The following is a 24,885-nucleotide window of genomic DNA, read 5'->3' as shown; positions in this document are numbered from 1 at the left end:
AGCCCCTGTATTTTGTTTAATTTGTTCAGAGGCCTTTAGTAATCTCAGGATTACTGGCCGGTTACGGTGCTAAACCCATAGGGGTGGGTTTGGGTCGTGACAGCTATACTTGGTTTTAAATAAAATATTTTGGTGTGTAAACGATAGCATGAACCAAAATAAAAATAAAAATAAAAAAAGAAAAATAAAATTTTGATACCGTGACACAGAAATGAGATACCCATACTAGACATATAATTTGTGGACTATTTACCTTTGTTGGACACTTGTTGTAACGCCCCACTTTCCGGGCCGTTATTACACTAAATCAACCTAAAAAATATACAAATTTTGCCCCCAAAAATATAATTACACAAATGTCTCCAAAATATACAGTATTCTCAAAAAATACTATAGTACAATTATCACCAATATTTTATGTATACAGTCGTGGGACCCAAAATCTCTATCTCAAATAACCCTTTATAATTTCAATTCTGATCTCCACTAAAATCTACTCTGCACCTGAAAAATAAATTAATTCAAGAAGTATACAATACAACAAGAATACAAGGCTCGAATACAAAATAAATTAATAAGGATCCAACAATTTATAACATTACACCAATGATATGATAATCAAACAATTTACCAAATTGCACAACAATTCAACCCAACATATGATAATTTATCTAGGACCAAATACCCAATCCTACTCAGTACATGACCAGTGACCGACCTCACCCCTCTCACCCAAGCACAACCACTTATGCGGGCTATTGATACAGAGCATATTGGTAGAGTCCACTCGATCCATATACAGAGTATTTTCACGTCATTCAATCAGAAAAATCACAATTTTTAACGCAAATATCTTTACAGAATTTTATCAAATGACCAGAATAATCAACGAATCAACAACAAATAATTTCAAAGAATTTATCAATGATCACAATAATCAAGAGGATTACAAGATGAGAATAATTAAAATTAAACTCTTTGCAAAGAGATTTAAAAGAAGCATATTGTATACCACCCGAATTTACCTCAAAATAATTCCTCTGTCACCATAAATCTAAATTTGCTCCATGGATCTCCAAAATAACTCTTAGTAAAATTCTAAGGTATAAGATATGTAAGGTTTGACAAAATCTACAACTCTCATCTTTTATAAAATACTAACTCTCACTCTAAACACTTCCAAACTAAACTCAAAATAAAATCTAGTGTGTTTGTGTATGAGAGAGAGAGAAAGAGAAAGAGAGAGAGAGAGACGAAGTTGAGAGAGAGATATGAAACCAAGAGAGAGAAAGAACACGCAAAAGAAGAAGTAGTGAGGATTTCTCCCCACATGCGTCCAAAACATATAGAATAGAAAGAACGAAAAATAAAACAAAGGAAAAGGAAAGAAAGAAAAGAAAGTGAAAAGAAAGGAATGGGCATGGTGTGTCTACAGGGAAATTCTATTTTCACACACCTACTTACCTCAGTAGACACACTTAATGAAATATTATTATAATGACAATTATACACTAAAGTAAAATGACTATAACAGATATCAAAACACACTCTTAATATTATATTCGAATTTTCTCTATATACATCTTTTTTAAACAAAAAAAATATCAGTGCACATCTTGATAAACTCACAAATTTTCAACCAAACCTAAAGAACTACATAGTTATGTGGAGGAACATTGCGAAGCTAGTCTCTTCCAAAACCCCAACAAGTTGGAACTTATTATTCCTTTTTATCTTCTGCATCTCTTATTAAAAAACAAAAATTTGACCTTTTTGATTGTAATGTTGCAATCCATAACCTCATTAGTTAAAAAATGATTACGAACCCTTGCACATTCTCTCCATAGGTAAACTAAAGGGTTCTTCTCTCAATATCCTCATGGCTACCATTTTTTTTCCAGTTCAGTCAAGCTCATGGAAAAAGAAATGAAAAGTATTCAAAAATGATGAGAAAGATAGTGACCGTCTCTATCCCTCCTTTTCTTTCTGAGAATCAAACAAAGCTTTGAGAAAAACTTTCTGATTTCACAATATCGTATTTTTTTTTTGTTGAATATTTATCATGTCTGCATTTGACTTGTTAATTACTCCTTTTTTCCCCCCCCTTTAAAAGTAGTAGCACTGAACTTCAATGTTCTAATTTTTAATATATATCCGAATTTCATAATATGGCCCATTCGATGAATTCTATCACCACTGCTTCTCCTTTGTTTCTTCAATGTTTTTTCATGTGTCATTTTGATACATCAGGTGTGTCGAAGAGGACATCGAAATGGGTAAAGGTGTGTGGAAGGAGGGTTTAGGTAGTGTGTGTAGAAGAATATGAGTTAGGGTATAATTGAAACATTTTGTGAAATGAGAAGAATAATCAATAACCAAATTAATAAGTGTATGCACTAAGAAATGATGTGTACTTAGGTAAGTAGCTGAGTGGAAATAGAATTTCTCGTGTCTGCCATGCTTGGCAATTATTATTAGGGTTAATTACACTTTTAACCCTTAAACTATCACTATTTTGTTTATGTAGTCGCTAAACTATTAAATTTGTCTTCTTGGTCCCTAAACTTTTAAACACTTATGCCACTTAGTCCTTAATGGTAGATGACGTTAATTATTTAACAGAAAATGGGATCATGTGCACTGCACATGAGTTACAAGGATAGTAAAAGGGCTAAATTAAACATTTTACATATATCTCCATTAAAAAAAAAAATAAGAAGAAAATCAATAGGAGGGAAACTTTCCCGCCAGTTTCATAAATAGATAGATATCTCATCAAATCCAAATCAAACCAAAGTTCTTGTATGAACAAAGCACATGGCCCAGTTCCTGTGGCACTCATTCTATAAACATGTTGACTTGCTCAAAGTAGTAGATCCATCTGATCAAAAAAAAAAAAAAAAAGAGCAGATCCATAAACAGAATTGTATTGCCCACCATAAATCGAATATATGCATAAAAACAAGTCATGCCTATGTTTTTTTTTTTAATTTTTAATTTTTAATGGAGATATATGCAAAATGTCTAATTTAGCCCCTTTACCATCCTTGTAGCTCATGTGCAGTGCACATGATCCCATTTTCTGTTAAATAATTAACGTCATTTACCATAGGGAACTAAGTAACATGAGTTTTTGAAAGTTGAGGAACCAAGAAGACAAATTTAATAGTTAAGGGACTACATAAACAAAATGGTGATAGTTTAGGGGGTAAAAGTGTAATTAACCCTTATTATTATTATTATTATTATTATTATTATTATTATTATTATTATTATTATTATTATTATTCTTTTCCACCGAAAGGAAATAGGAAAGGTGGGGAAAAAGGGGATCAAATTTATTTTTAGAAGGGAATCGAAGGTAGATATGAAAGAGATAAAATACATACAAATAAATTATTTAATTTAGATTACCATCTAAGAATCGCACTACTAAACTATCATAATAACCTACTTATACCACTCATTAAAATATTAATAGATAAAAAATATGGCATTTCAGACTTATGGATTAATTACCTCTACTGGACATATAACTTGGAGGACAAATAAAGACTTCTGACTGCTAACATTTATTTAATTTATTTTTATTTTTATTTTTTCTGTAAATTTATTTTCTTTTTTAGAGAGGTCCTATACCCCCTTTTATTTTATAGCACTTTAATTTATTATATTTTTTTAGACTGTCGCCTACTTGGCTGGTTTATGTGTGTTTTTGTACATTTAAAAAAAAAAGAAAAAAGAAGTGAGTTGAGCATTTTTGTAAAATCTTTTTGATAGAAGTAAAAGTTTGAACTATCTAGTGTTTTGGCGCCTTGTGTATAGTGGAGTTATGGCGTATTTTGGAAATAGTTTTTGGGAATATGAGAGTCAGTATGTCGATTATTTTGAAACCCATTTTGATTATTTTCAATATCAACATTATACTCCACCATCTCAATATTCATCCTATTTTGAAGAGATAGTGTTGCAAATTCTTCAAAATATGGTATCCAGCACACAATTGTTGCATTCCGAAGTCCCATCTCAACAAAATTCAGATCACGAGGGTAGAGTTTAATATTTCTTCAAAGTAGCTTAGAGTCCACCTATGAGTTGTTGCATATCCAGAGTCAATCGATTGCCAAAATGAAAGCCCATTTAAAGCAAATAGCTAATATTCTCAATAGGAAAGAAGAGACCGTCTCCCATTTTCCAATAGAAAATTCTTTAGGAGAGTTTCTAGCTCATTTTGATTTTGATAACAGTGATATGTGTACGAATACGAAATAATCTTCTCGTGTAATCCTGTTGATCAAGTTTGCATTCCTCCTTTACGTCGTCGCTTTACTCCCTGAAACACAAACGTGAGTTAGCTGGCGGGTGTGTGCCGGATACCTCTCCGATGCCTAAGTCAGCAAAATAGACAAATAGAAAAAAACTTTGTGTATTCGAGAATCAAAGTTGTGATACATGTACATAGGTTTTGTTGTAAGCTTTTATAGTTTTTGCCTGGCACAATCCTACTAGGACTCTTATTCCTCAATGTAGAGTCCTCCTAGGAATCACACTCTTAAAAGATAATGCTTATCCTTCAACACCCCCCTCACTGCTTAAACCAAGTGAGATGGTTTTACCACGGTTCGATAACAGTATGACCGAGCTAACACTTGCCCTTTGTCATACTTAATCCAGCGCCTACATCTGCAACACATAGCTCGGCTCTTGTTCATTTGTACCTCCGTTTTGTCTGTTTAGACCGAGCTAACTACAACAATCTTTGACCGAGCTAATAAGGACAAGGTCCACCTTAAGAAACCCAAACACCTCGGCCCATAGCTCGGTCCGAACTTCATCTGGCCCAACTTCGTTAGTTTTTATACAGAGCTATAACAACTCTTATCTTGGTCCACCATGTGGCCTAACTTCCAAAGAAGCCTTTAGCTCGACCCAATTTACTTATAAATTACCCTCTCAATTGCCCCTTAATTCCATTTGCATAGCATGATTTGGGATTACTCTTCTCTAGCCGAGCTAAAAATATTCAAGCCAACTGATGTCACCTCCTACCAGGCTACCAATTAGTCCGGTTCATAAACGTCCTTTCACTCTGTACACCTGAATCATTTCCTATTCGTGTGGACACGTGGCTGGCTCCTACTGGTCAAGTACAACTGTCGCCGCCGCGCTCGTACTCCGAAAATTTGAACAGTCCCGCCTTTTCTTTGCCTTATATGAAAACCCTAGTTTTTGAACTCGGCACTCTACTGTTCACCTTCACTCTCTTCCCCTCTGAGCTTCCATTTTTACAACCATAGCGCTTGTAACACTCGTGTTCTAACTTGGCATCTTCACCGTTTTGATCTTCATCCCTTTAAAATTATAAGTGCTCTAATCTTGTTTCATTTTCCTTTATTTTGCATAGTGTAGCAATACATAGCATAGTACATATATGTTTTTCAAAACATATATTAGTATAGTTTTCATAATAATGGGAAAGAACCTCCTAGTCCCCGAAACCACGTGATAGATCTTTCACCAAATTTACAATTTGTTATGAAAATCGTTTTGATCCAAAGTAATACTTCAACCGAACTAGGAACTTGTTTGTATTTAGGCGTGCACCCAGCCAAACTAGATAACTCCCCTAATAACTGAACTAAAACTTCACGCTACGCCTTAATCTTCAACCGGTCTAAGAACCTTTCGTTTTATTTAACCGAGCTAAAGTCCTTCGCTCCAACCAAACTAAGAACGGATAGTATCCCACGTAGTCGAGCTAGGCTTACATTTATTTTGCCTTCATACTTTAGCACGGTCCAATGATCTGGGCTTAACACTTTTCATCTCCACTTTGCAGATTCCGACTAGGTTGGCTAGGTACTCCTTTGCACACTCAACCGAGATACTCAACGTCATCTCAACACCGAGCTAGTACTCCGAACTAATTTATACATAGTTTAAGTCCACATGGGCAAATATCGATTTTTAGTAAACTCTCTAGGGGCCATAGCTGAGTTTCGAAAGAATTACGAAATTCCAAACGACGTCCATCTTTCCCTAGCCGAACTAGATACCATGCCCTGGGAAAAACAAGGTTTTGTTCCATTTACCGTACTATCCATTGTTGAAGCCGGCCTCCGATTCCCAGTTCAATCACTCCTATGCGAATTCCTTAGGCAGACTAGAATATGCCCAACCCAACTTAGCACCAATTCATACAGAATAATAAACGGCATCGCCGAGCTAAATCGCCAGCTTGGCCTCAACCTCAGTTTAGTCGAGCTTTTTCACCAATACTCGCTTGGCCAAAATGAAGATGGCTGGGTATATTATTTAAGAATAAGAAGACGTTGAGAGAAAATAATTAAAAATACACCGGACAAAGACGTGAATGACGACGACTTTTTCTGGATTTCTGGTAACTTTGAAGACCAGGAAGCCTTAATACCGGGATACGGAATTAACTGGAATAAAGGAGTAGCCGGTATGAATACCTCAATTTTAGCTTGTGCGTTCTTTACTCTGTTTATAAGTTTTGCGCCGTGCTAACCGTTTATCTTTTTCTTTATGCAGACTTGAACCAACTAAAGTCGCAGTACCAATACCCCAATCTAGACGCATTCCGCGCCGCGCTTCGGTACCGCCATCGAGGTTGGACCGAGCTACTCAATTTTGAACCGACATACAGATACAACAGTAGGAGGAAGACCAGGGTGACAGATTTCCTTCTGGAACCTTTATTAGAACCAGATCCAACACTACCTCAAATCAATCTGATCCCGTTAACAGAGGAGCAAGAAATGACTAAGAAGAGAGCAGTCAGAGCACTCATCACCGAAACAACGGCCCCAGCCATCGGGGACCAGACCGAGATATCACAAGTTGGCCAAACACATGAGGCCACAGTAGCCCTTCCAACAGCCCAACCCTCATCATCTCGGCCCAATAAGCGTGCTCGCATCTCTTTAACCGAGCCACACCTTGTCGATGAAAAAGACACCATACTTCCCCAAACCACGCCACCGAGCCCTGAACCCGATTGTTCTGACTGGGCTAGCTCTTCTGAGTGGGCCCCAAAACTAACATACAAGAACCGAGCCATAAGAAACATAGACTCAGTAGTGGCAGACAAAGGCCATACGCTCGCTTTTAACCTGGCTAGGAGCGTGTGCTTGCCCTCTGACATGGAGCACCATGACCATTTGACCAAGCTGAAGGCCATCCGGTCGGCGACGAAGTCAATGGTGTTGGTAAGTGCTTCTTCTAATCGTCTTTCATTTTATATCATCTGTTTGCTCGACTTTTATTCATAATTGTTATCTCCTTTTGCAGGCCATGCAGAAGAACCACGTTGCTCACAAGTGCATGTTGGAACTGCGTAAGACAACAAGGCTAGCCGTGGTAGAGGCAGACAGCAAGACGGTTGAGCTAAATGAAGCGAAGCAGAAAATGACCGATCTTGAATCTGAAGTCACCCGACTTACCAGCTGGTTAACTCGGCTGAGGCTGATAAACAGAAGGCTTTGGCTGAGCGGAAAGACAAGTATCTGCGCGAGCTGGCTAAGCTCGAGAAAAAGAAAGACGCAGAGATTGCTGAGCAGAAGAAGAGCGTGGACGATGCTGAAGACCGTGGTTACAAGGAAGGGGAGACCACCTACATCCTGCAGTGTGAAGCTGCCAAGGACATATTTTTCAAATGCGGCTGGAAGGCAGTTGTGTCAAAGCTCGGTTACGGCCTAGAGACCGAGGTCTTTCAAAACCCTCATCACCACTTCATTCCGAGCTATATAGCGGACTATGCCAATGCTATTCAGCAAAACTTTCTTCAAGTAGGGGAGGAAAATGAGGCATCCCCAGAGTCTAACGACACCCCGGCTGCTACCAATGATCCGGTTCTCCAGAACGCTCGGTTAGCTCGGGTGGAGCCCCCCGGTGCCCAGTGCGGTTAAAGATGTGATCGACCTTCCTGCTGGAATCGGGCTATGGAGTGATGAAACTCGAGTTGACCTGGACGCAGACCTGGATGATCTTTTTGCTTGATCTTGTATTTTTCTTCTTTTGATGCTAACTTTTGAAGGCATTTGTAACCGGGCTGAAGCCCTTCTTCTTGTAACTTTGTTTTGAATTTTGAATGAAATCTACTTCTTTTTGCTCAGTTTATTCCATACCTGCATTTATTTTTCAACTATGATTTGCATGAAGTTTAGCATTTTCTGGCCGAGATACCTATCTCGGTCTTAACCTTGTAATTAGTTTGGTCATACCTGCCAAAAATCTGTTCAGCCGATAAATCCTTATCTCGGCTGAAGAGTACTCCAAGTTGATTATTCCAGCCAACCTCTCTTCAACCTAGATCCTTATCTCGGCTGAAGAGTACTCAAAGTTGGTTATTCCAGCCAACCTCTCTTCAACCTAGATCCTTATCTCGGCTGAAGAGTAGTCAAAGTTGGTTATTCCTGCCAACCTCTCTTCAGCCTAGATCCTTGTCTCGACTGAAGAGTACCCAAAGTTGGTTATTCCTGCCAACCTCTCTTTAGCCTAGATCCTTATCTCGGCTGAAGAGTACTCAAAGTTGGTTATTCCTGCCAACCTTTGCAGCCTAGATCCTTATCTCGGCTGAAGAGAGATAAATGTTAGTTATTCCTGCCAACATTTTCAGCCTAGATCCTGATCTCGACTGAAGAGAGCTCAAAGTTGGTTATTCCTGCCAACCTAGAGCCAAGTGTTTGGTTATTCCTGCCAAACTTCAGCCTAGATCCTGATCTCGGCTGAAGAGAGCTCAATGTTGGTTATTCCTACCAACCTAGAGCCAAGTGATTGGTTGTTCCTACCAAACTTCTTCAGCCTAGATCCTGATCTCAACTGAAGAGAGCTCAATGTTGGTTATTCCTACCAATCTAGAGCCAAGTGTTTGGTTATTCCTGCCAAACTTCAGCCTAGATCCTGATCTCGGCTGAAGAGAGCTCAATGTTGGTTATTCCTGCCAACCTAGAGCCAAGTGTTGGTTATTCCGGCCAACTCTGCTTTCATTGCCCCTAGCGCACTAAAACAACTTTTACAGGAGAAGAGAATTATGCTGAAAAGGAAACTACTTGTTTATTGAAAGAGAAATTACAATTACTTTAAAGAAAAAGCTAAAAATAAAATAGTTTGAGATTGACAGTATTCTATGGCCTGGGAACAGCCTTGCTGTCTCCATCTTCCAAGTGATATGCCCCTTTTCCTGCTAAGCCATCTACTTTGTATGGTCTTTCCTAATTAGGCCCTAACTTGCCATCTTCGGGTACCAGAGTGTTTCCCATTACTTTGCGCAACACCCAATCTCCAATCTTGAATTGCCTCGGATGTACCGTTTTGTTATATTTTCTGGATAACTCTTGCTGGTATGAAGCGATGTGAACCAGTGCTCTTTCTCTTCTCTCTTCTGCTAGGTCAAGTTCCAAGGCTATGGCTTCTTCATTTAAGTCTGGGTCAAAATTTTCACTTCTAATAATGGGGAGGCCTACTTCTAGTGGGATTACTTCCTCCATGCCATAAGCTAGAGAAAAAGGCGTTTCTTTAGTTGATTGCCGAGGTGTGGTACGGTAAGCTCATAAAACATGAGGAAGCTCCTCAGCCCACTTGCCTTTTGCTCTTTCTAACCTTTTCTTCAAACCATCCAAGACAACTTTGTTTGATGCTTCTGCTTGGCCATTTGCTTGAGGGTATGCTGGTGTAGAGTTGTAGAATTCTATCTTGTATTCCTCGCAGAAGCCTCTGAAGATCTTGCCGTCGAATTGAGTGCCATTGTCGGATATCAAAGCCTTTGGTGTGCCGAATCGAGTGATGATATTCTGCCAGATGAACTTCTTCACGTCTTTCTCCTTTATCGATGCGAGTGCTTCTGCCTCCACCCACTTTGTAAAGTAGTCTGTTGCTACAAGAAAGAACTTTCGGTTGCCTGGTGCCGTTAGAAGTGGTCCTATTATGTCCAAGCCCTACATTGCAAAGGGCCATGGGCTAGTTAGTAGCCGGTTGATGTATTTGGTGTGCGAACTTTTGGCATTTCTTGCACCTCTTGACATACTTTTCTGAATTTGCTTGCATGTATGGCCACCAATATCCTTGTGAAATTGCTCTGTAAGCCAATGATCTTCCCCTTTAGTGGCTTCCGCATACGTCTTCATGTATCTCGAACAAGAATGCTTCGACCTTGCTGGGATGAACGCATTTCAGGTAAGGTCTTGTGAAGGATTTTTTGTACAAGGCCATTGATGGGGAGAGCCAAAATCGCTGTGACTTTGATCTTATTTTGTTGGCCTCTTTCTTCTCTTCGGGTAAGACGCCGTCTTTTAATAATACTATAATGAGATCCATCCATGAAGGGCCTAGTTCGGAACAACATACCTCAGCTACTTCGAGTTCTTCAATGCTTGGTCTTGGTAGGAAGTCAATCAGTAATGGATGTGGGATGGATGTATCTACCATCGAAGCAAAGCCTGCTAGTTCGCCTGCTCTAATGTTTTCTTCTCGGCCAATCTGCTCTATCCACACTACTTCGAATTTCATGGTTTTCTTTCTGACTAACTCTTGGTACTTAGCCATTCTCTCATCTTTCGCCTCATAGTCGCCTGAAATCTGGTTTACTACCAGCTGTGAGTCACTGTAAACCATTAGCTCGGTGGTTTGCATGAAAAGTGCTGATTTTAGGCCTGCTAAAAGCACTTTATACTCCGCTTCATTATTTGATGCTGGGAAGCCAAGGTTGACTGCTTGTTCCACTATTCGGCCATCTGATGAGATGAGAACTATGCCAAGTCCTGCACCGTGCCTGTTGGATGCTCCATCCACAAAGAGTTTCCATATCTCTCCAACGAATCGCTTCCAGCAAGTAGATGGATCGGACGATGTTTTGGGGTCATGCGTGTTGTTGATGTTTTCTTCCAAGTCCATGCCTGCTGTTGAGGTTTGCTCTTCATTATCTGACTGCCCCAAGTTTTTACTAGTTGATGAGTCCTCACTAGGAATGGTATGGTTTATTCCTTCCTTCTGATCCTCAAGCCTGTGTGGTTTGCAATGTGGCTGGGTATCCTGTATCAGGGGTTGCGCATTTCCTGCGGCACTTTCCGTCTCTATTTTGGTTGTACCAATCAAGTCAACAGGGCAGATGTGATGACTTCCTGGTGTGAATTCTGCCACAAAGTCTGCCAAAGCTTGGGCTTTTATTGCAGTTCTAGGTTGAAACTTGATATCAAACTGTCCCAATTCCACCGCCCACTTCAAGATTCACCCAGAAAAGTCCGCCCTCTCAAACAAAGCTTTTAAGGGAAAAGCTGTTAGGATGATTATGGTGTGGGCGTGGAAGTAATGCGACAGCTTCCTTAAGGCCATCATCAAGGCTAAGGCCAGTTTTTCCAATGGTAGGTACCTGGTTTCTGTGACCAACAAGGTTTTGCTAACATAAAAGATGGGCATGTGTTGGATTCATTCCGCTCTGACCAACACTGCGCTGACTGCGTGTTGTGAAACTGCTAGGTACAAAAAGAGCTCTTCTCCAGGTACTGGGGTTACTAGCAACGGTGGACAAGTCATGTACTCTTTCAAGCTTTCTAGGGCGTGGTCGCATTCTTCATCCTATTCAAACTTGGCCTTTAATGCTTGGAAGAATGGTCGACATCTATCTGACGACTGACTTATGAACCGGTTGAGTGCGGCAGCTAGGCCAGTGAGAAGCTGCACCTCTTTTACTGTGTTGGGCCTCTCTAGATCCTGGATTGCTTTGATCTAAGAGGGGTTTGCTTCTATACCTCGGTTGGTCACCAGGAAGCCTAGGAATTTGCCTGATCCTACGCCAAACGCACACTTAGATGCATTTAGACACAACTTGTTCTTCTTTAGGATTTAGAACATTTCATCTAGGTCCCTGAGATGGTCTTTCTCATCCTTGCTTTTGACCACCATGTCATCTATGTAAGCCTCCATTGTTTTGCCTAACAATGCTTCAAACATTTTGGTGACCATCCGTTGGAATGTGGCCCCTACATTTTTTAGGCCAAAGGGCATGACCTTGTAACAATACAATCCTCTGGGCGTTGTAAAAGATGTGACCTCCAGGTCTGGCTCATACATAGCGATCTGATGGTAACCTCTATATGCATCAAGGAAGCTAAATCGATTGTGCTCTGCCGTCAAGTCTACCAGTTGGTCTATCCTTTGGTAGGGGAAAGCTATCCTTTGGGCACGCCTTATTAACTATTTTGTAATCCATGCAAACACGCCATTTTTCATTCTTCTTTGGCACTACTACAATATTGGATATCCACCTGGGATAGTGTACTTCTCTGATGGCTCCTACCTCCAGCAAGTTTCCCACTTCCTTCGCCACTATCTCCGCGTGGTGGAGTGCTGATCTGCGAGTACGCTGTATAATTGGTCTAGCAGTTGGGTGGACATTCAGTTGGTGACAGATGAAGTTTGGGTCAATGCCAGGCATGTCGTATGGTGTCCATGCAAACAATTCAATGTTAGAGGTTAAGAATTCCATGACCACTATTCTCTCAGTGCTGGACAAGGACGAGCAGTGCAAAAAGAACTTTTCTGGATTCTTTTCATCTATCCTTACCTGTACCAAGTTTTCCACTGCCTTCTGTTCAGCTGCCTTGCCAACATCCGTAAATAGTTCATTGCTCTCAGGCTCTTCCATCATCTATACATACCCTTTTGCAGCGCAGCTGCCATTTACTGTGACGAAGCATTGTTTTGACATAATATGGTCTCTAAAGACCTCTTCAATTACTCCAGCTTCGTTGGGGAACCGCAATACTTGATGGTAGATTGATGTTACCGATCGCATAGCGTGCAACCATGTTCTCCCCAAGATTATGTTGTAAGTGGAAGGGACTTTCAATACCCAGTATTCCACCTGTTTCGTCATGGTTCCTGCCTTGACTAGGTGGATTATCTTGCCCACTGGCCGCTGTGGCATTGAGTTGAATCCGATTATGGGAGTGTTGCAAGTGCCAGGTCTTTGTCTTCCAGTTTCAGTTGTTTGACGGTTTTGTAATACATTATCTCACATGAGCTTCCTTGGTCAATCAAAATCCGCTTGATGTCGAAATTCTTGACGCGTAGAGTGACAACCAATGCATCATTGTGAGGAAAATATATCCTTGCTAAATCTTTATCTGAAAAAGATATGACATTTGTGGTCTCTGTTCTCCTCTTTTTGATGGAAGGTTGTGCACTTAATACCTCCCTTAAGTACTCAGCCTTTTTGATCATCCCCCTGAGCTTACATATCCGCTCAGGCTCGAATACCCCATGTATTACGTTAATTACGCCTTGAGGTGGAGCGTCGACCGGCATCCCGTTTGGGTTGTTGTGGTTCTGGGGGGCTGGTTGTGTCCCTCCTTCTATGTACTGGTCCAGGTGCCCAGCTACCACTAACTCCTCAAAATGTTGCCTTAATGGCATGCAATTTTCAGTGCGGTGCCCTTTTTCATTGTGGAAGCTGCACCGGGACCTCTCGTCATAGTTTTTTGTGCTTCTCCCAACTTAACTGGCCATCGGACGAAAGTTTCATTGCGTATCTCACTGAGAATCCAGTAGATTGGTTTTTTGAACACTGTAGTAATGGCAGTGCGAACTTTTAACCTCATTTTTTCTGGGTCCTCTCTGTTGGCCCGCCTGCCTCGCCCACTCTTGCTGGGTTGTTCCACCGTGTTGACTTTTGCTGTAGTCTTTTTATCTGGCATTGCGGTTGTGCCAAATTTTGCTTTAGCACGGGCGCTATTTTTCTCCACGCGAATATGTTGGTGCACTCTCTCCATTAAGGCTTCCATCATGAGGGGTGGCATCATAGTAATTGAGTCCCTTAATTTGTTACCAACCGACAGGCCCCGTTTGTATTGTGCAATGGCAAGGTTTGTAGGGTAATCCCCAATCTGTTTGAAGGTTTCCCAATAGCGACTGTTGTAGGATCTCAACGTCTCCTTGTCACCCATGTCAATGGAGAGTAGCTGATCGATCTCCACTGGTGTTTTGGTGTTCGTTCTGAGCCTAGTCACGAATGCCTCTACCAATTGTGCCTAGGAGGCGATACTTCCTTCTGGTAGTCTTTCGAACCAGGTTAGACCTAGGTCGCCAAAGCTGGATGGGAATAGGATACACATCAGGGCTTCATTCCACCAGTACACTGCCATAACCTGGCGAAAGTGGCTCAAGTGCATGTAGGGGTCTGTCTTCCCCTCATAAGTAGTGAATTTGGACTGGTGGAAGCCTGAAGGTAGTGGTGCGTTCTCTATTTTCGGAATGAACGGAGAGCTCTATAACCTTGCTAATACTTTGTCCGCTGGTTTGTAAATAAGGCACGACATTGGCATTCCTACCTCGACACTCCCATGTGTCCGGGGGGCCAATCGTTGTAGTGCTGAAACTCTGCGTGGATCGCGAGCCCTAGTGTCCTCCTTCCAGCGGGCCCTTTCTTCTAGTACTGTTCGCAAGTCAGACGATCTAGGCAACTCTGTGTGCCTAGATGTCGTCTGGTATGTGTTCGAGGGCCAATATGTGCTTCCCTCAGTACACGACCTCTTAGTTCTCGTTCTCTCAGACCTGGAGCAATGAGTCCTGGAAGTCCTTGATTACGTGTCGCCTGTTCTAAGGCTTCTACTTTCTATTTGTGATGGTGTGGTATGCCTATCACGATTCTCCGAGTGGCGAAGGGCGTGTGTTGCCTTTACGCCCTTCTCCTATCGCTATCCCTTTCCGTTTTATCTAGCACTTCATTAACTCCATGTCTACTGCCATCCTCCTTATTAACTCGTCCTGCTCCCTCATACGATCCTCCAGAACTTGAGGATCTAGCCTTCGCCTCTGTCTATCAGGACTTTGAGAGCTATGGGGGCTGCCGCCCCATCTCCCCCTTGCATCCCTCCGGGGGTTCTGTCACTGGGGTTCTAAATTCGCCATGAGAGGGATAGAAGGCAAACCTTCGTGCCTCCCACCCCCCTCTGGGGTTTGCCCATCGACAGCCGATTGCGGCAAGTCTTCATTGTGCGCCATTGCTTCTAACTAGAGAGGAAAGCTTGATCAAGAGGTTTTGTTCTTTGTGGAGTTTCCCACAGATGGCGCCAATTGTACGAGCACGAAATAATCTTCTCGTATAATCCTGTTGATCAAGTTTGCACTCCTCCTTTACGTCGTCGCTTTACTCCCTGAAACACAAACGTGAGCTAGTCAACGGGTGTGTGCCGGATATTTCTCCGATGCCTAAGTCAGCAAAATAGATAAATAGATAAAAGCTCTGTGTAATCGAGAATCAAAGTTGTGATACATGTACATAGGTTCTGTTGTGAGCTTTTATAGTTTTTGCCTGGCACAATCCTACTAGGACTCTTGTTCCTCAATGTGGAGTCCTCTTAGGAATCACACTCTTAAAAGATAATGCTTATCCTTCAACACCCTCCTCACTGCTTAAAGTAAGTGAGATACTTTTACCACGGTTCGATAACAGTATGGCCGAGCTAACACTAGCCCTTTGTCATACTTAATCTAGCGCCTACATCTGCAACACATAGCTCGACTCTTGTTCACTTGTACCTCGGTTTTGTCTGTTTAGATCGAGCTAACTACAACAAGCTTTGACCGAGCTAATAAGGGCAAGGTCCACCTTAAGAAGCCCAAACACCTCAGCCCATACCTCGGTCCGAACTTCATCTGGCCCAACTTCGTTAGTTTTTATACCGAGCTACAGCAACTCTTATCTCGGTCCAACGTGTGGCCTAACTTCCAAAGAAGCCTTTAGCTCGACCCAATTTACTTATAAATTACCCTCTGATCCGTTGTCTACCCCTTTCAAAGAATCCCATTTTTCTTCCATTAAGGATGATCCGCTCTCAACCCCATTTTTTTCATCTTGTGTACAAAAAGTACCCTATTTGAAGTTAGAACCTTTACCTTCAGGTAATACTGATGAGTTTTTAGATAGGGTCAAGACTATCTCCATGGATACTTCTCCACCTAATAATCTAGTGTCTGAGAAAATAATGAGTGAGTTGAGTGGATTTGACAATGATTTGGACTGGGATTTGATGATTGGCGATGATCTTTTGATCTCTGTTCATAGGATCTGTTTACATGATTTTCTACTAAAAGACACAAACCCTTTATTTGCATATATTACTCATGTTCTATTAAAATATGATTTTGTAAATCACTTTTGTCTACTTTTGGACAGGTTAAATAATTTCTGCCGAGTTGACCCATATCTCATAAATTATAAGAAGCCAAAAAAGTGGAATGCACCCAGGTAAAATAGATTAGTTCATTTTGTTTTGTATTGTTTTATAATTTTGTGTGTTTTTAGTATTGTGTGTCTGGACAAAATAGATAAGTACACATTTTAAGGGAATCGTTGAGTAAGAACAAAGAAATTTGGTTTGAGACGGGTTACTTAGCGGAAGATAAAATTTTCAGCCCTAAAATGTCTTGGAATCTGACTATAAAAGGCTAATTTTTTTTTTAATTTGTGTTTTCCTTGCTAGTCCTTTGTGACATGTTCCATTGAGAACAATGTCATTTAAGTTTGGGGAAAGGGTTTTGCGTTTTATTTTGTGTATTTATTTTTATTTTTACTTTCAGTAATGTTTTGAAAAAAAAAATTCAAAAAAAAATTTATTTGTTGTTATCGTGTTTAGAAAATAAAAATAAAAATCATAAATTTTTCTTTGTGTGCCGTTGTGTGTGGTTTTGTTTTTGTTTAAAAAATAAATGTTTTTGTTTGTGTGCTGTTGTGTGTTGTTAAAAAAAAATGTTTTATTTTGTGGGTGTTGTGTTAAAAAAATATAATAAAAAAAAATCATGTGATTAATTGTTAATTTTGTTGCTTTAGCATTTTTATTATATCTTAGTTTATTATACTATCTTTTGATTAAAAATAATTATTTGTCTCATATTTGGATGATCAGCACGTACACATAGCCGCTTAAATATTATTTGATTAATTCTTAGACTTAGACTAGAATATCTTGATGACTAATGTGGAGACTTTATACCCATATGAGATTTTGAGCCTATCATTCTTTTTAACTATTCATTTGGAAGCGCACTATTTCATTGTTCAGTCTCACATTTTTCATTTTGGTTGAATGTTGAGAAATCATGTTGCATTTACACCCTCTAAAAATCATGAAAGTTGAAAAATTGTGCCAAATTCTGGGAAATGATTTAGGCTACTTTTGTATTATTTGAGCTTTAACATTTTTTTCTACACTAAAAAATCCTTAGAAACCAATTTGAGCCTATATGCCAAACCTTTCATTCAATAAACCCCTGGTGATAACTGACCTCTTCAGGAGCAAAATGATGAAGGAATTGATAAGAAAGAGGATAGAGAATAAACAACAACAACAACAACAACAAAAATAAAAAATACAATAAAAATAAAAAATGAAGAAGAAGAAGAAGAAGAAGAAGAAGAAGAAGAAGAAGAAGAAGAAGAAGAAAAGGAAAAAAGAAAAAAAAAAGATGTAAGATTATGGAAATAAGTCTATACTGATACATATTGTTGAAGAAAGAGAATGTTGAAAGCATGATATAATAATTTTGACTACTCTCTTACACTCAAAAGGAGATATTGATTCTTACCCATTTTTTTACCTATCCCTAACCCTGTTTGACTAACCTAATAAAAGTCCTATTTGATCCCAAAGTTGGTACAATTTAGATACAGACATGATGGATAGAGGTGTTAGTGTAAATTTTCAACATTTAGCATTCTTTTGAAGAGATTGTATTCTTTCATGCTAGCGTCTTTCATCACTTATATGCGAGATATTTTAATTTGTTTATATTAATTTCACTCGCATATGTTAAGAGTACACAAATTTGCACCATATCTAATGATTCATTTGTTAAGTGCAATATTTGTGAGATTGGAGTCGAAACATGCTTATAATAGAACTAGAGTCTTATTTCATTTAGAGATTAACTAATATTTTTGTCGGCTATAATTTGCACAACACCGAATGTAGAGAGAGACAAATTATTTTTACTAATTGGTAGCATTTTGAACTCTGATAATTCTTTTGCTAATATATTAAAATTAACAATTATCTCTATGAATATTTTCTTAAAATTTTTTTTTTGAATTTTGTGAGTATATTCACTGTAAACCCTCGTGAGATTGCAACTCGTCCACTAAGGGTAACTTATGGGCTCCAAGGCTAGTTGCATACGATAAATGCAATTGTGTTTCCTATGAAAATGACATAGATAAATTTTATTTTATTTTATTTTTAGTTTTATTTTGCTCGAGGACTAGCAAAGTGTAAGTTGTAGGGTGTGATCAGGACTCCACTTGATTTGACATTGATGCATTAGGAAGTTGCCCACAGAAGGCAACAAGGTTCTGCCAGATTTTGGGGTCGAGGAAAAGAGGAGCAGAGCTTGCAGGATAGCTCCAGCTCCAGGCAAGGGCCAAGAGTTTATTTTGTAAATATTGAAGCTCTGACTAAATAATTGAGGTAAATTGTATTTAGTATTTTTAGTTTAGATTTGATTTAGATATAGTTATATAACTCTCAGATCTTTTGTATAATAAATGTTTTATTCAAATCATCTTATACAATGGTTTTCACTGCTGTGTATTAGAATTGTTAGACAAGTCATACCTAGTAAAACAGGTTGTACATCAAACTGTAGTTTAGTGGTGACGATCTATGCTAAGCAAAGATGATTCATGCATTTCTGGTTTTGATATACAAATCCTATTAACGATATATTTCTGATCAATTTACATCACAGTATCCAAATCAATGTTTTTTTTAAGGAGTACAATTACTCTTAATTATGAGGTTAGTGGTGGATTTGAAATTCTAAGATATTTATTTCATCTTGTTTAATTAATTGCTTATTTTAGTAATTTAATTTTCTTTCCAAAAATTCATAACACTTTATTTTAAATTTCTAAATTAAATTATTCATCATTATATATTATATTATATTTATTATAAAATAAAATAAAATAAAAAAAGGAAAAAGAAAAGCAACGCATAATTGTTGTTGCTTTGCTTTGTAGGACTTCACTTTTCTTTCCTTTTTTATATTCTTTGTTACTTTGCTTTGCTGGACTCCACTTGATTTGGTTGGCACATGAGATAATGATGCATTAGGAAGTTGCCTACGGAAGGCAACAAGGTTCAGCCAGAGTTTGGGGGTGAGGAAAAGAGGAGCAGAGCTTGTGGGAGAGCTCCAGCTCCAGGCAAAGGCCAAGAGTGTTTATTTTGTAAATATTGAAGCCCTGACTAAATAATTGGGGTAAGTCATATTTAATATTTTTAGTTTTGATTTGATTTGGATACACTTATATAACTTTCAGATCTTTTGTGTAATAAATATTTTATTCAAATCATCTTATACAATGATTTTCACTACGATATATTAGAATTGTTAGACGAGTCATACCTAATAAGACAGGCCGTGCATCAAACTATAGTTAGTGGTGATGGTTTATGCTAAGCGAAGATGATTCATGCATTTCTAGTTTTGATATACAAATCTTCTTGACGATGTATTTCTGATCAACTTACATGACATTATCGAAATCAATGATTTTCTAAGGATTGAGTACAATTACTCTTAATTATGAAGTTAGTGGTTGATTTGAAATTCTAAGATATTTATCTCATCGTGTTTAATTAATTGCTTATTTTAGTAATTTAATTTTCATTCCAAAAATTCAAAACACTTTATTTAAAATTTCTAAATTAAATTATTGATCATTAGTCCATATGGATCAACACGTAGTCTTAACCGCTATTTTATAGAGTAATTGTTTTTAAATAAAATATTTTGGTATACAAACAACAGCATCAATATATAATATTTACACACCACACTGTATTTGAGTACAAATCATTTATGTTGGTCAAATATCAACTGCAGAAGAACAAAAATAGATGTTTAGAAAGTGATTTTGTAGCAATCAATCTAACTGCGTCTGACCGCAGTTTCTGTCACACAGAGTTTAACCAAAAATGGGTAGTTATAACATACTACGAGATAAAAAAACCATTATGTACAGTATAAAAAAAATAAAAATAAATAAAAAGGGCTGTGCATCCAAACAAGACCTGATGACAAAAATGGATATTTTACCTTCTTTTAAGGGATGGGTTTAAATTGAAATTGAGAAATGTTAGGGATCATGAAAATTTTTTCATGAAAATGATCATGAAAAATTTGTGACCCTTAGATTATCTTGATTACTGTGTGGTGTTTTATTGTAAGTGTAATCCAAAGGTCACAAATCTTTCATGAAAGACTTTTCATGATACCTAGCATTGCTGATTTAAATTTGGCTAAAGAAAATGGAAAATGAAGAGGCATATTTGGCTTGCTCATTCAAATGTGTTAATGAATGTAAGGTATATCTACCGCCAGATTCTTTTAATTTTGCCTGGGGAAAGTTCCAAGTTCCATGTATTTATACCTCCCTCTGTGTGTTTTGTCTCTGTGCCATTTTGTAGAATTTGGCTGTGTACTCTGGGCTTTGTTGGTTCTGTTGTTGTTCTAGTTTTGTAATCTTCTCCCAGGTCTGTACTTTCTGTGCTTGCATTTTTCATTGTACTCCTTTATCTGATATTTTAATGAAGTTCTGTGCTTTGAACTAAAAAATAAAAATAATTTTCTGCTACATTCATACATTAATTAATTACTGGTGTTTGGGTACTTAGCAGATTCAGATAGATTCATAGAGAGAGTTTATGAGATGAGTTTTCTCTCCCAAAAAATTGAAAGAAGTGAGCTTGTAGCTGGTGATCATATCTACACTTGGAGAGCTGCTTTCACTTATTCCCACCATGGTCAGTGATTTAAAAACACTACTCTCTCTCTCTCTCTCTCTCTCTCTCTCTCTCTCTCTTTCTGTGCTGGCATTGCATCATGGGTATCTGCTATGTTTTAAGTAAGGCAATTCTCGAGATATCTAATATTCTTTATTGATTTCAACTTCAACATACCTCAATTCTTTATTGATTTTAAGGCAATTCTTCCACACCTCATTCAAATTTATCAAAAAAATTCGGACATTGATAGAACTTCAAATCACCTAACTTTTCATTTCCAACAAAATTACTGATAACCATCCAAGATCACAACTTAGGCAAAGTTTAATCTCCTACAAGGGTTGATTTCATTTTTAGCTAGTCTTGGTTAGAAATTTGTGAAGTGGCATCTGCTATGTCTGAAGATGTATATAGTAGTATCTTATAAATTATAATATCAGTAAAGACAGTAAAATTTGTGAATGCAGGCATCTATATTGGAGAAAGCAAAGTCGTTCATTTTGCAGGCACATTTGGCAGCTCCTCTAATCCCTTTCCATGGTCTTCTTTCGGATTCAGTGCTTCAACTTCGAACCCATTATCAGCCTGTCCAAATTTTCCTAACTGTGGATTTCGACATCCTAACAGTGGGGTGGTGCTCTCTTGCTTGGACTGTTTCCTTGCTAATGGGTCCTTGTATCGCTTCGAGTATGGAGTCTCTAAAGCCAAGCTCCTATTCAAACTCAGAGGTGGCACGTGCACCACTGCAGAATCAGAGCCGCCAGAACTAGTGATCCACAAGGCCATGTATCTGCTTCAACATGGATTCGGGGGCTACAATGTTATGCGTAATAACTGTGAGCATTTTGCAATGTACTGCAAAACTGGACTTGTATGCATTATTGGCGGGAGTGGTCAAGCTTTTGTGTTTCAGGTTCCATTCTTGGCATCTGGTACTTGCAAAGTCATAAAATGGCTAGCTTCTGGAGCTGGTATGGGTACGACCATAGCACTATCAACTGGGACATATTTTATGAGCAGGTATTGCAATGATTTAGGCATTCGAGTGGATGTTATGAAGGTCCCAGTGTTGGTCCTCGCTTTAATTCATGATTCAGCAAAACAGTCCTCTTTCAGAGCCAGTCAAACTTCCGATCCAAGTCCCAAAGAATTTACAAAATCAGATGTGCAACTACCCAAAATCGATGAGATTATAAAGGAATTAGAACAACCAACCAACTTTGAATGTGAAAATGATCTTGTCAGAATGGATAATATTCTAACATCTCGTGTTCTGGCCATAAAGAAAAACTTTGTGAAGAAATTGGTTGACATGGATCCCCTTGCACCAAAAGAAATGATTGAACTTGCTAACTCTTTTCTGAAGTTTTTTTCCCAGTTTCCATTCGATGTTGATTCTTTGTACTTCTTGGTGAAGGACTTTATTGTTCAAGCTTATGAGCTAGCATGTGCGAGACAAGACCTGAATTTGTGCTGTTCAGATTTCAACGGCACTCAATTGTTGCAGAAAACTTCTGATTGTATTCAAGTTTTGACTGAAGAGCGCAATCGCCTTGAGCTTTTATGGTTGGAAGTGAAGAAAGGGTTAAAAGCCTTTGACGATGAAATTGAGCCATTGAGATCTCGGCTTCCAGTTCTGGAGGGGGAGAGGGAGTCCAAAGGTGCTTATTTTCGTAACATCAAGAGTAATTTGGAACAAACCTCGAAGAAGCTTTCAGATGCCTCTAATCTCATGGATGGGCTCGAGTTGGCATCATTATTTAATTCTTTGGAGCAATCTGCACGACTTGCTGACTTAGAAGCAGCTTTGGGAGATGCCAGAGCCCGACTCCTTTCTTAGAGTCCTATCCTTTTCTCTCTTTATTACCTATAGCTGAACCATAGCTGGGTAGCTTTTGGCAGTTTGATAAGTTCAGTAATTTTAGTATGATCTTGTAGTGAGGTTATGTGGGAATCCCCTCTCTATTCAGTAAACAAATATTTTTTTTTTACTATTACTTCTTTTTTAATGCTCTTTTTTGTAAAATTGTCTAATATTCTCTGCTTCAAGTTTGGGGGTCTCGTCAATCTGTTAATACTTTCCCTGATTCTGGATTTCGACAAAAAGGCACACTAAGGATGACAATCATCAATCTTCTAAATCTGGTTGACTTTCCGTCATAAAATTTAAATTGAAGACCGTAGAAGCAACAGAAATTGAAATTGACTGTATTTTTGCATTTAACATGATTTTTAGAACCTATGGTGAAATTTAATTGAAAACTGATTCGGATCAAAATAATTAGATTAAATTGATTAAATTAAGTACAATTGATTACCCTCAAATAAGATGGATTAGTTTAAACTAACCACTTAATATATATAAGGGCCAACACACTTAAGCTCATATTATGAGCTCAAAATCTGAAGTTACCCTCTAGAGAGAGAGAGTGAGAGACGGCTTTAGAGAGAGAGTGTGAAGCAAAATTTGAGAGTTGGGCAAGGAGCTTGAAGATTGAAAAAGATAACTCAAGAACTAGCTAGGAATTGGAAGATTAGAGCTCCTAGGTAAGTAATGAACTCAAATTCTTGAGTTTAATTCCATAATTACATGAATTCTAGCATGATATGTAATTAAGAACAAGAATTGAGTTGATTGTAATGAATTTGAAGTTGATATGCACATGTATGTGAGAATTAGCCACAAATATGAAGCATGTTAATCATGTTGTACTGAAGGTTGTTTGACACATGCATCCATATGTTGAAGCTTGATTTCAAGCCTTGAAGCTTGTCCATGCAAAATACAAACATGAATTGTATATATATAAAGTTTATGGTTTGAAATTTGTTAAACCCATAGAATTTTGAATTATAGTTGAAGGTTCTCTTCAAATATATGTTTTTGGGAGTACTCCCGCATAATTGAGCGAGTTATACTCGAATTGGACCTTTGGAATTGAGTTTTGAGCTTCAAAGAGAGTTCTGGAAAACCTAGAATTCAACGTGTTCGCTCGAGCGAGGAAAGCGTCGCTCGAGCGTGAAAGTCGAGCTCCCAGAAGTTTTATAGAAATTTGCATGGTGCCTCGAGCCGCAAAGCCGCAAACTTTGCGCTCGAGCGAACCTTGTTTTGCAAGACTCCTCACTCTAGCGTCAGAAATCTCGCTCGAGCGTGAAATTCATGTAATCAGTACTTTTACAGAGTTTTGCAGTCCGCTCGAGCGACCAAAGCTGCGCTCGAGCTGAGAGCCCTGTTTCAGAAATTTTCAAAAGTCATTTTATGATTTGTTTTCCGTTCTCTTTCATTTCTAAGCACTCTTAGGCATGCATTGGACGTTCTAAATGAATTAAAGGACATGAAAGAAGCCTAAGAGCATTAAGCAAACTAAAGAACGGATTGAATGGTATTATGACCCGATGTGTTATGAATTATGTAGTGTCGAGTGCAAGGACGAATCAAGTACCGGAACACGGTGAGTAATATCTTACCGAGGATGTTTTCGTATACTCATTATTTTCTAAACAATGCCTATGTGGTAAGGTTCTAAACCTTTAAAGTGATAACATGAACGAGCGTTCCAATCACTCAATTTGGAATGAGATATACAAAACTATCAACGTATGAGTATGAAATGGGCCTAAGGCCGTTCAGTATATTCAATGAGAATGCGAATTGGGCCTAAGGCCATTCTGTATGGTTATTAAATGGGCCAAAGGCCGTTTGAGATAAGGAAAAGATATGGACCTAAGGTTGTTCTGGATATGAGAATGAATATGATCATAGACTAAATGTATGCACACAATGAATGTGTGTAATTATTGGACCTAAGGTCATTATGTGAGTATTGGATTTAAGGTCGTTTTGTGTGTAATGGACCCAAGGTCGTTCAGTACGTAAGTTGGACTAGAGGTCGTTTTGCCTATGATGGACCCAAGGTCATTCTGTATGTTACATGGACCCAAGGTTGTTTTGTACTTAGGATATGATGTAAAGGATCTGAGGTCGTTCTGCTCTATCATTGAGTACTAAGTGTGATAATGAACTGTGATATAAGAATCTTGTTCATGAACTCCTTTCTTTTGATATTATTCACTGGGTGTT

The 24,885-nt window shown here is 38.6% G+C and overlaps 1 protein-coding gene across 4 annotated transcripts; it reads left to right on the top strand.

The window, feature by feature from the left end:
* The first annotated feature begins 19,022 nt into the window (after positions 1 to 19,022).
* On the top strand, positions 19,023 to 22,813 carry LOC145789347 (uncharacterized). Of its 4 annotated transcripts, none has more exons than XM_082902751.1 (4): positions 19,023 to 19,275; positions 20,487 to 20,552; positions 20,697 to 20,822; positions 21,272 to 22,813. In XM_082902751.1, exons 3-4 carry the CDS (start codon positions 20,729 to 20,731, stop codon positions 22,642 to 22,644), a joined length of 1,467 nt encoding a protein of 488 aa, XP_082758877.1. In that variant the 5' UTR covers positions 19,023 to 19,275; positions 20,487 to 20,552; positions 20,697 to 20,728; the 3' UTR covers positions 22,645 to 22,813. The 4 variants fall into 4 exon arrangements, with proteins under 4 accessions (XP_082758877.1, XP_082758878.1, XP_082758879.1 ...); XM_082902752.1 differs by having other exon boundaries at positions 19,044 to 19,275; positions 20,694 to 20,822; XM_082902753.1 differs by lacking the exon at positions 20,487 to 20,552 and having other exon boundaries at positions 19,081 to 19,275.
* The last annotated feature ends 2,072 nt before the right edge of the window (positions 22,814 to 24,885 follow it).

The sequence above is a fragment of the Camellia sinensis genome, chromosome 13, assembly GCF_055761805.1.
Source record: "Camellia sinensis isolate YWXY chromosome 13, ASM5576180v1, whole genome shotgun sequence".
Classification (NCBI taxonomy): Eukaryota; Viridiplantae; Streptophyta; class Magnoliopsida; order Ericales; family Theaceae; genus Camellia; species Camellia sinensis.
Note: the sequence above shows the minus strand (reverse complement) of the source record. Positions and strands in the feature narration are given on the sequence as shown.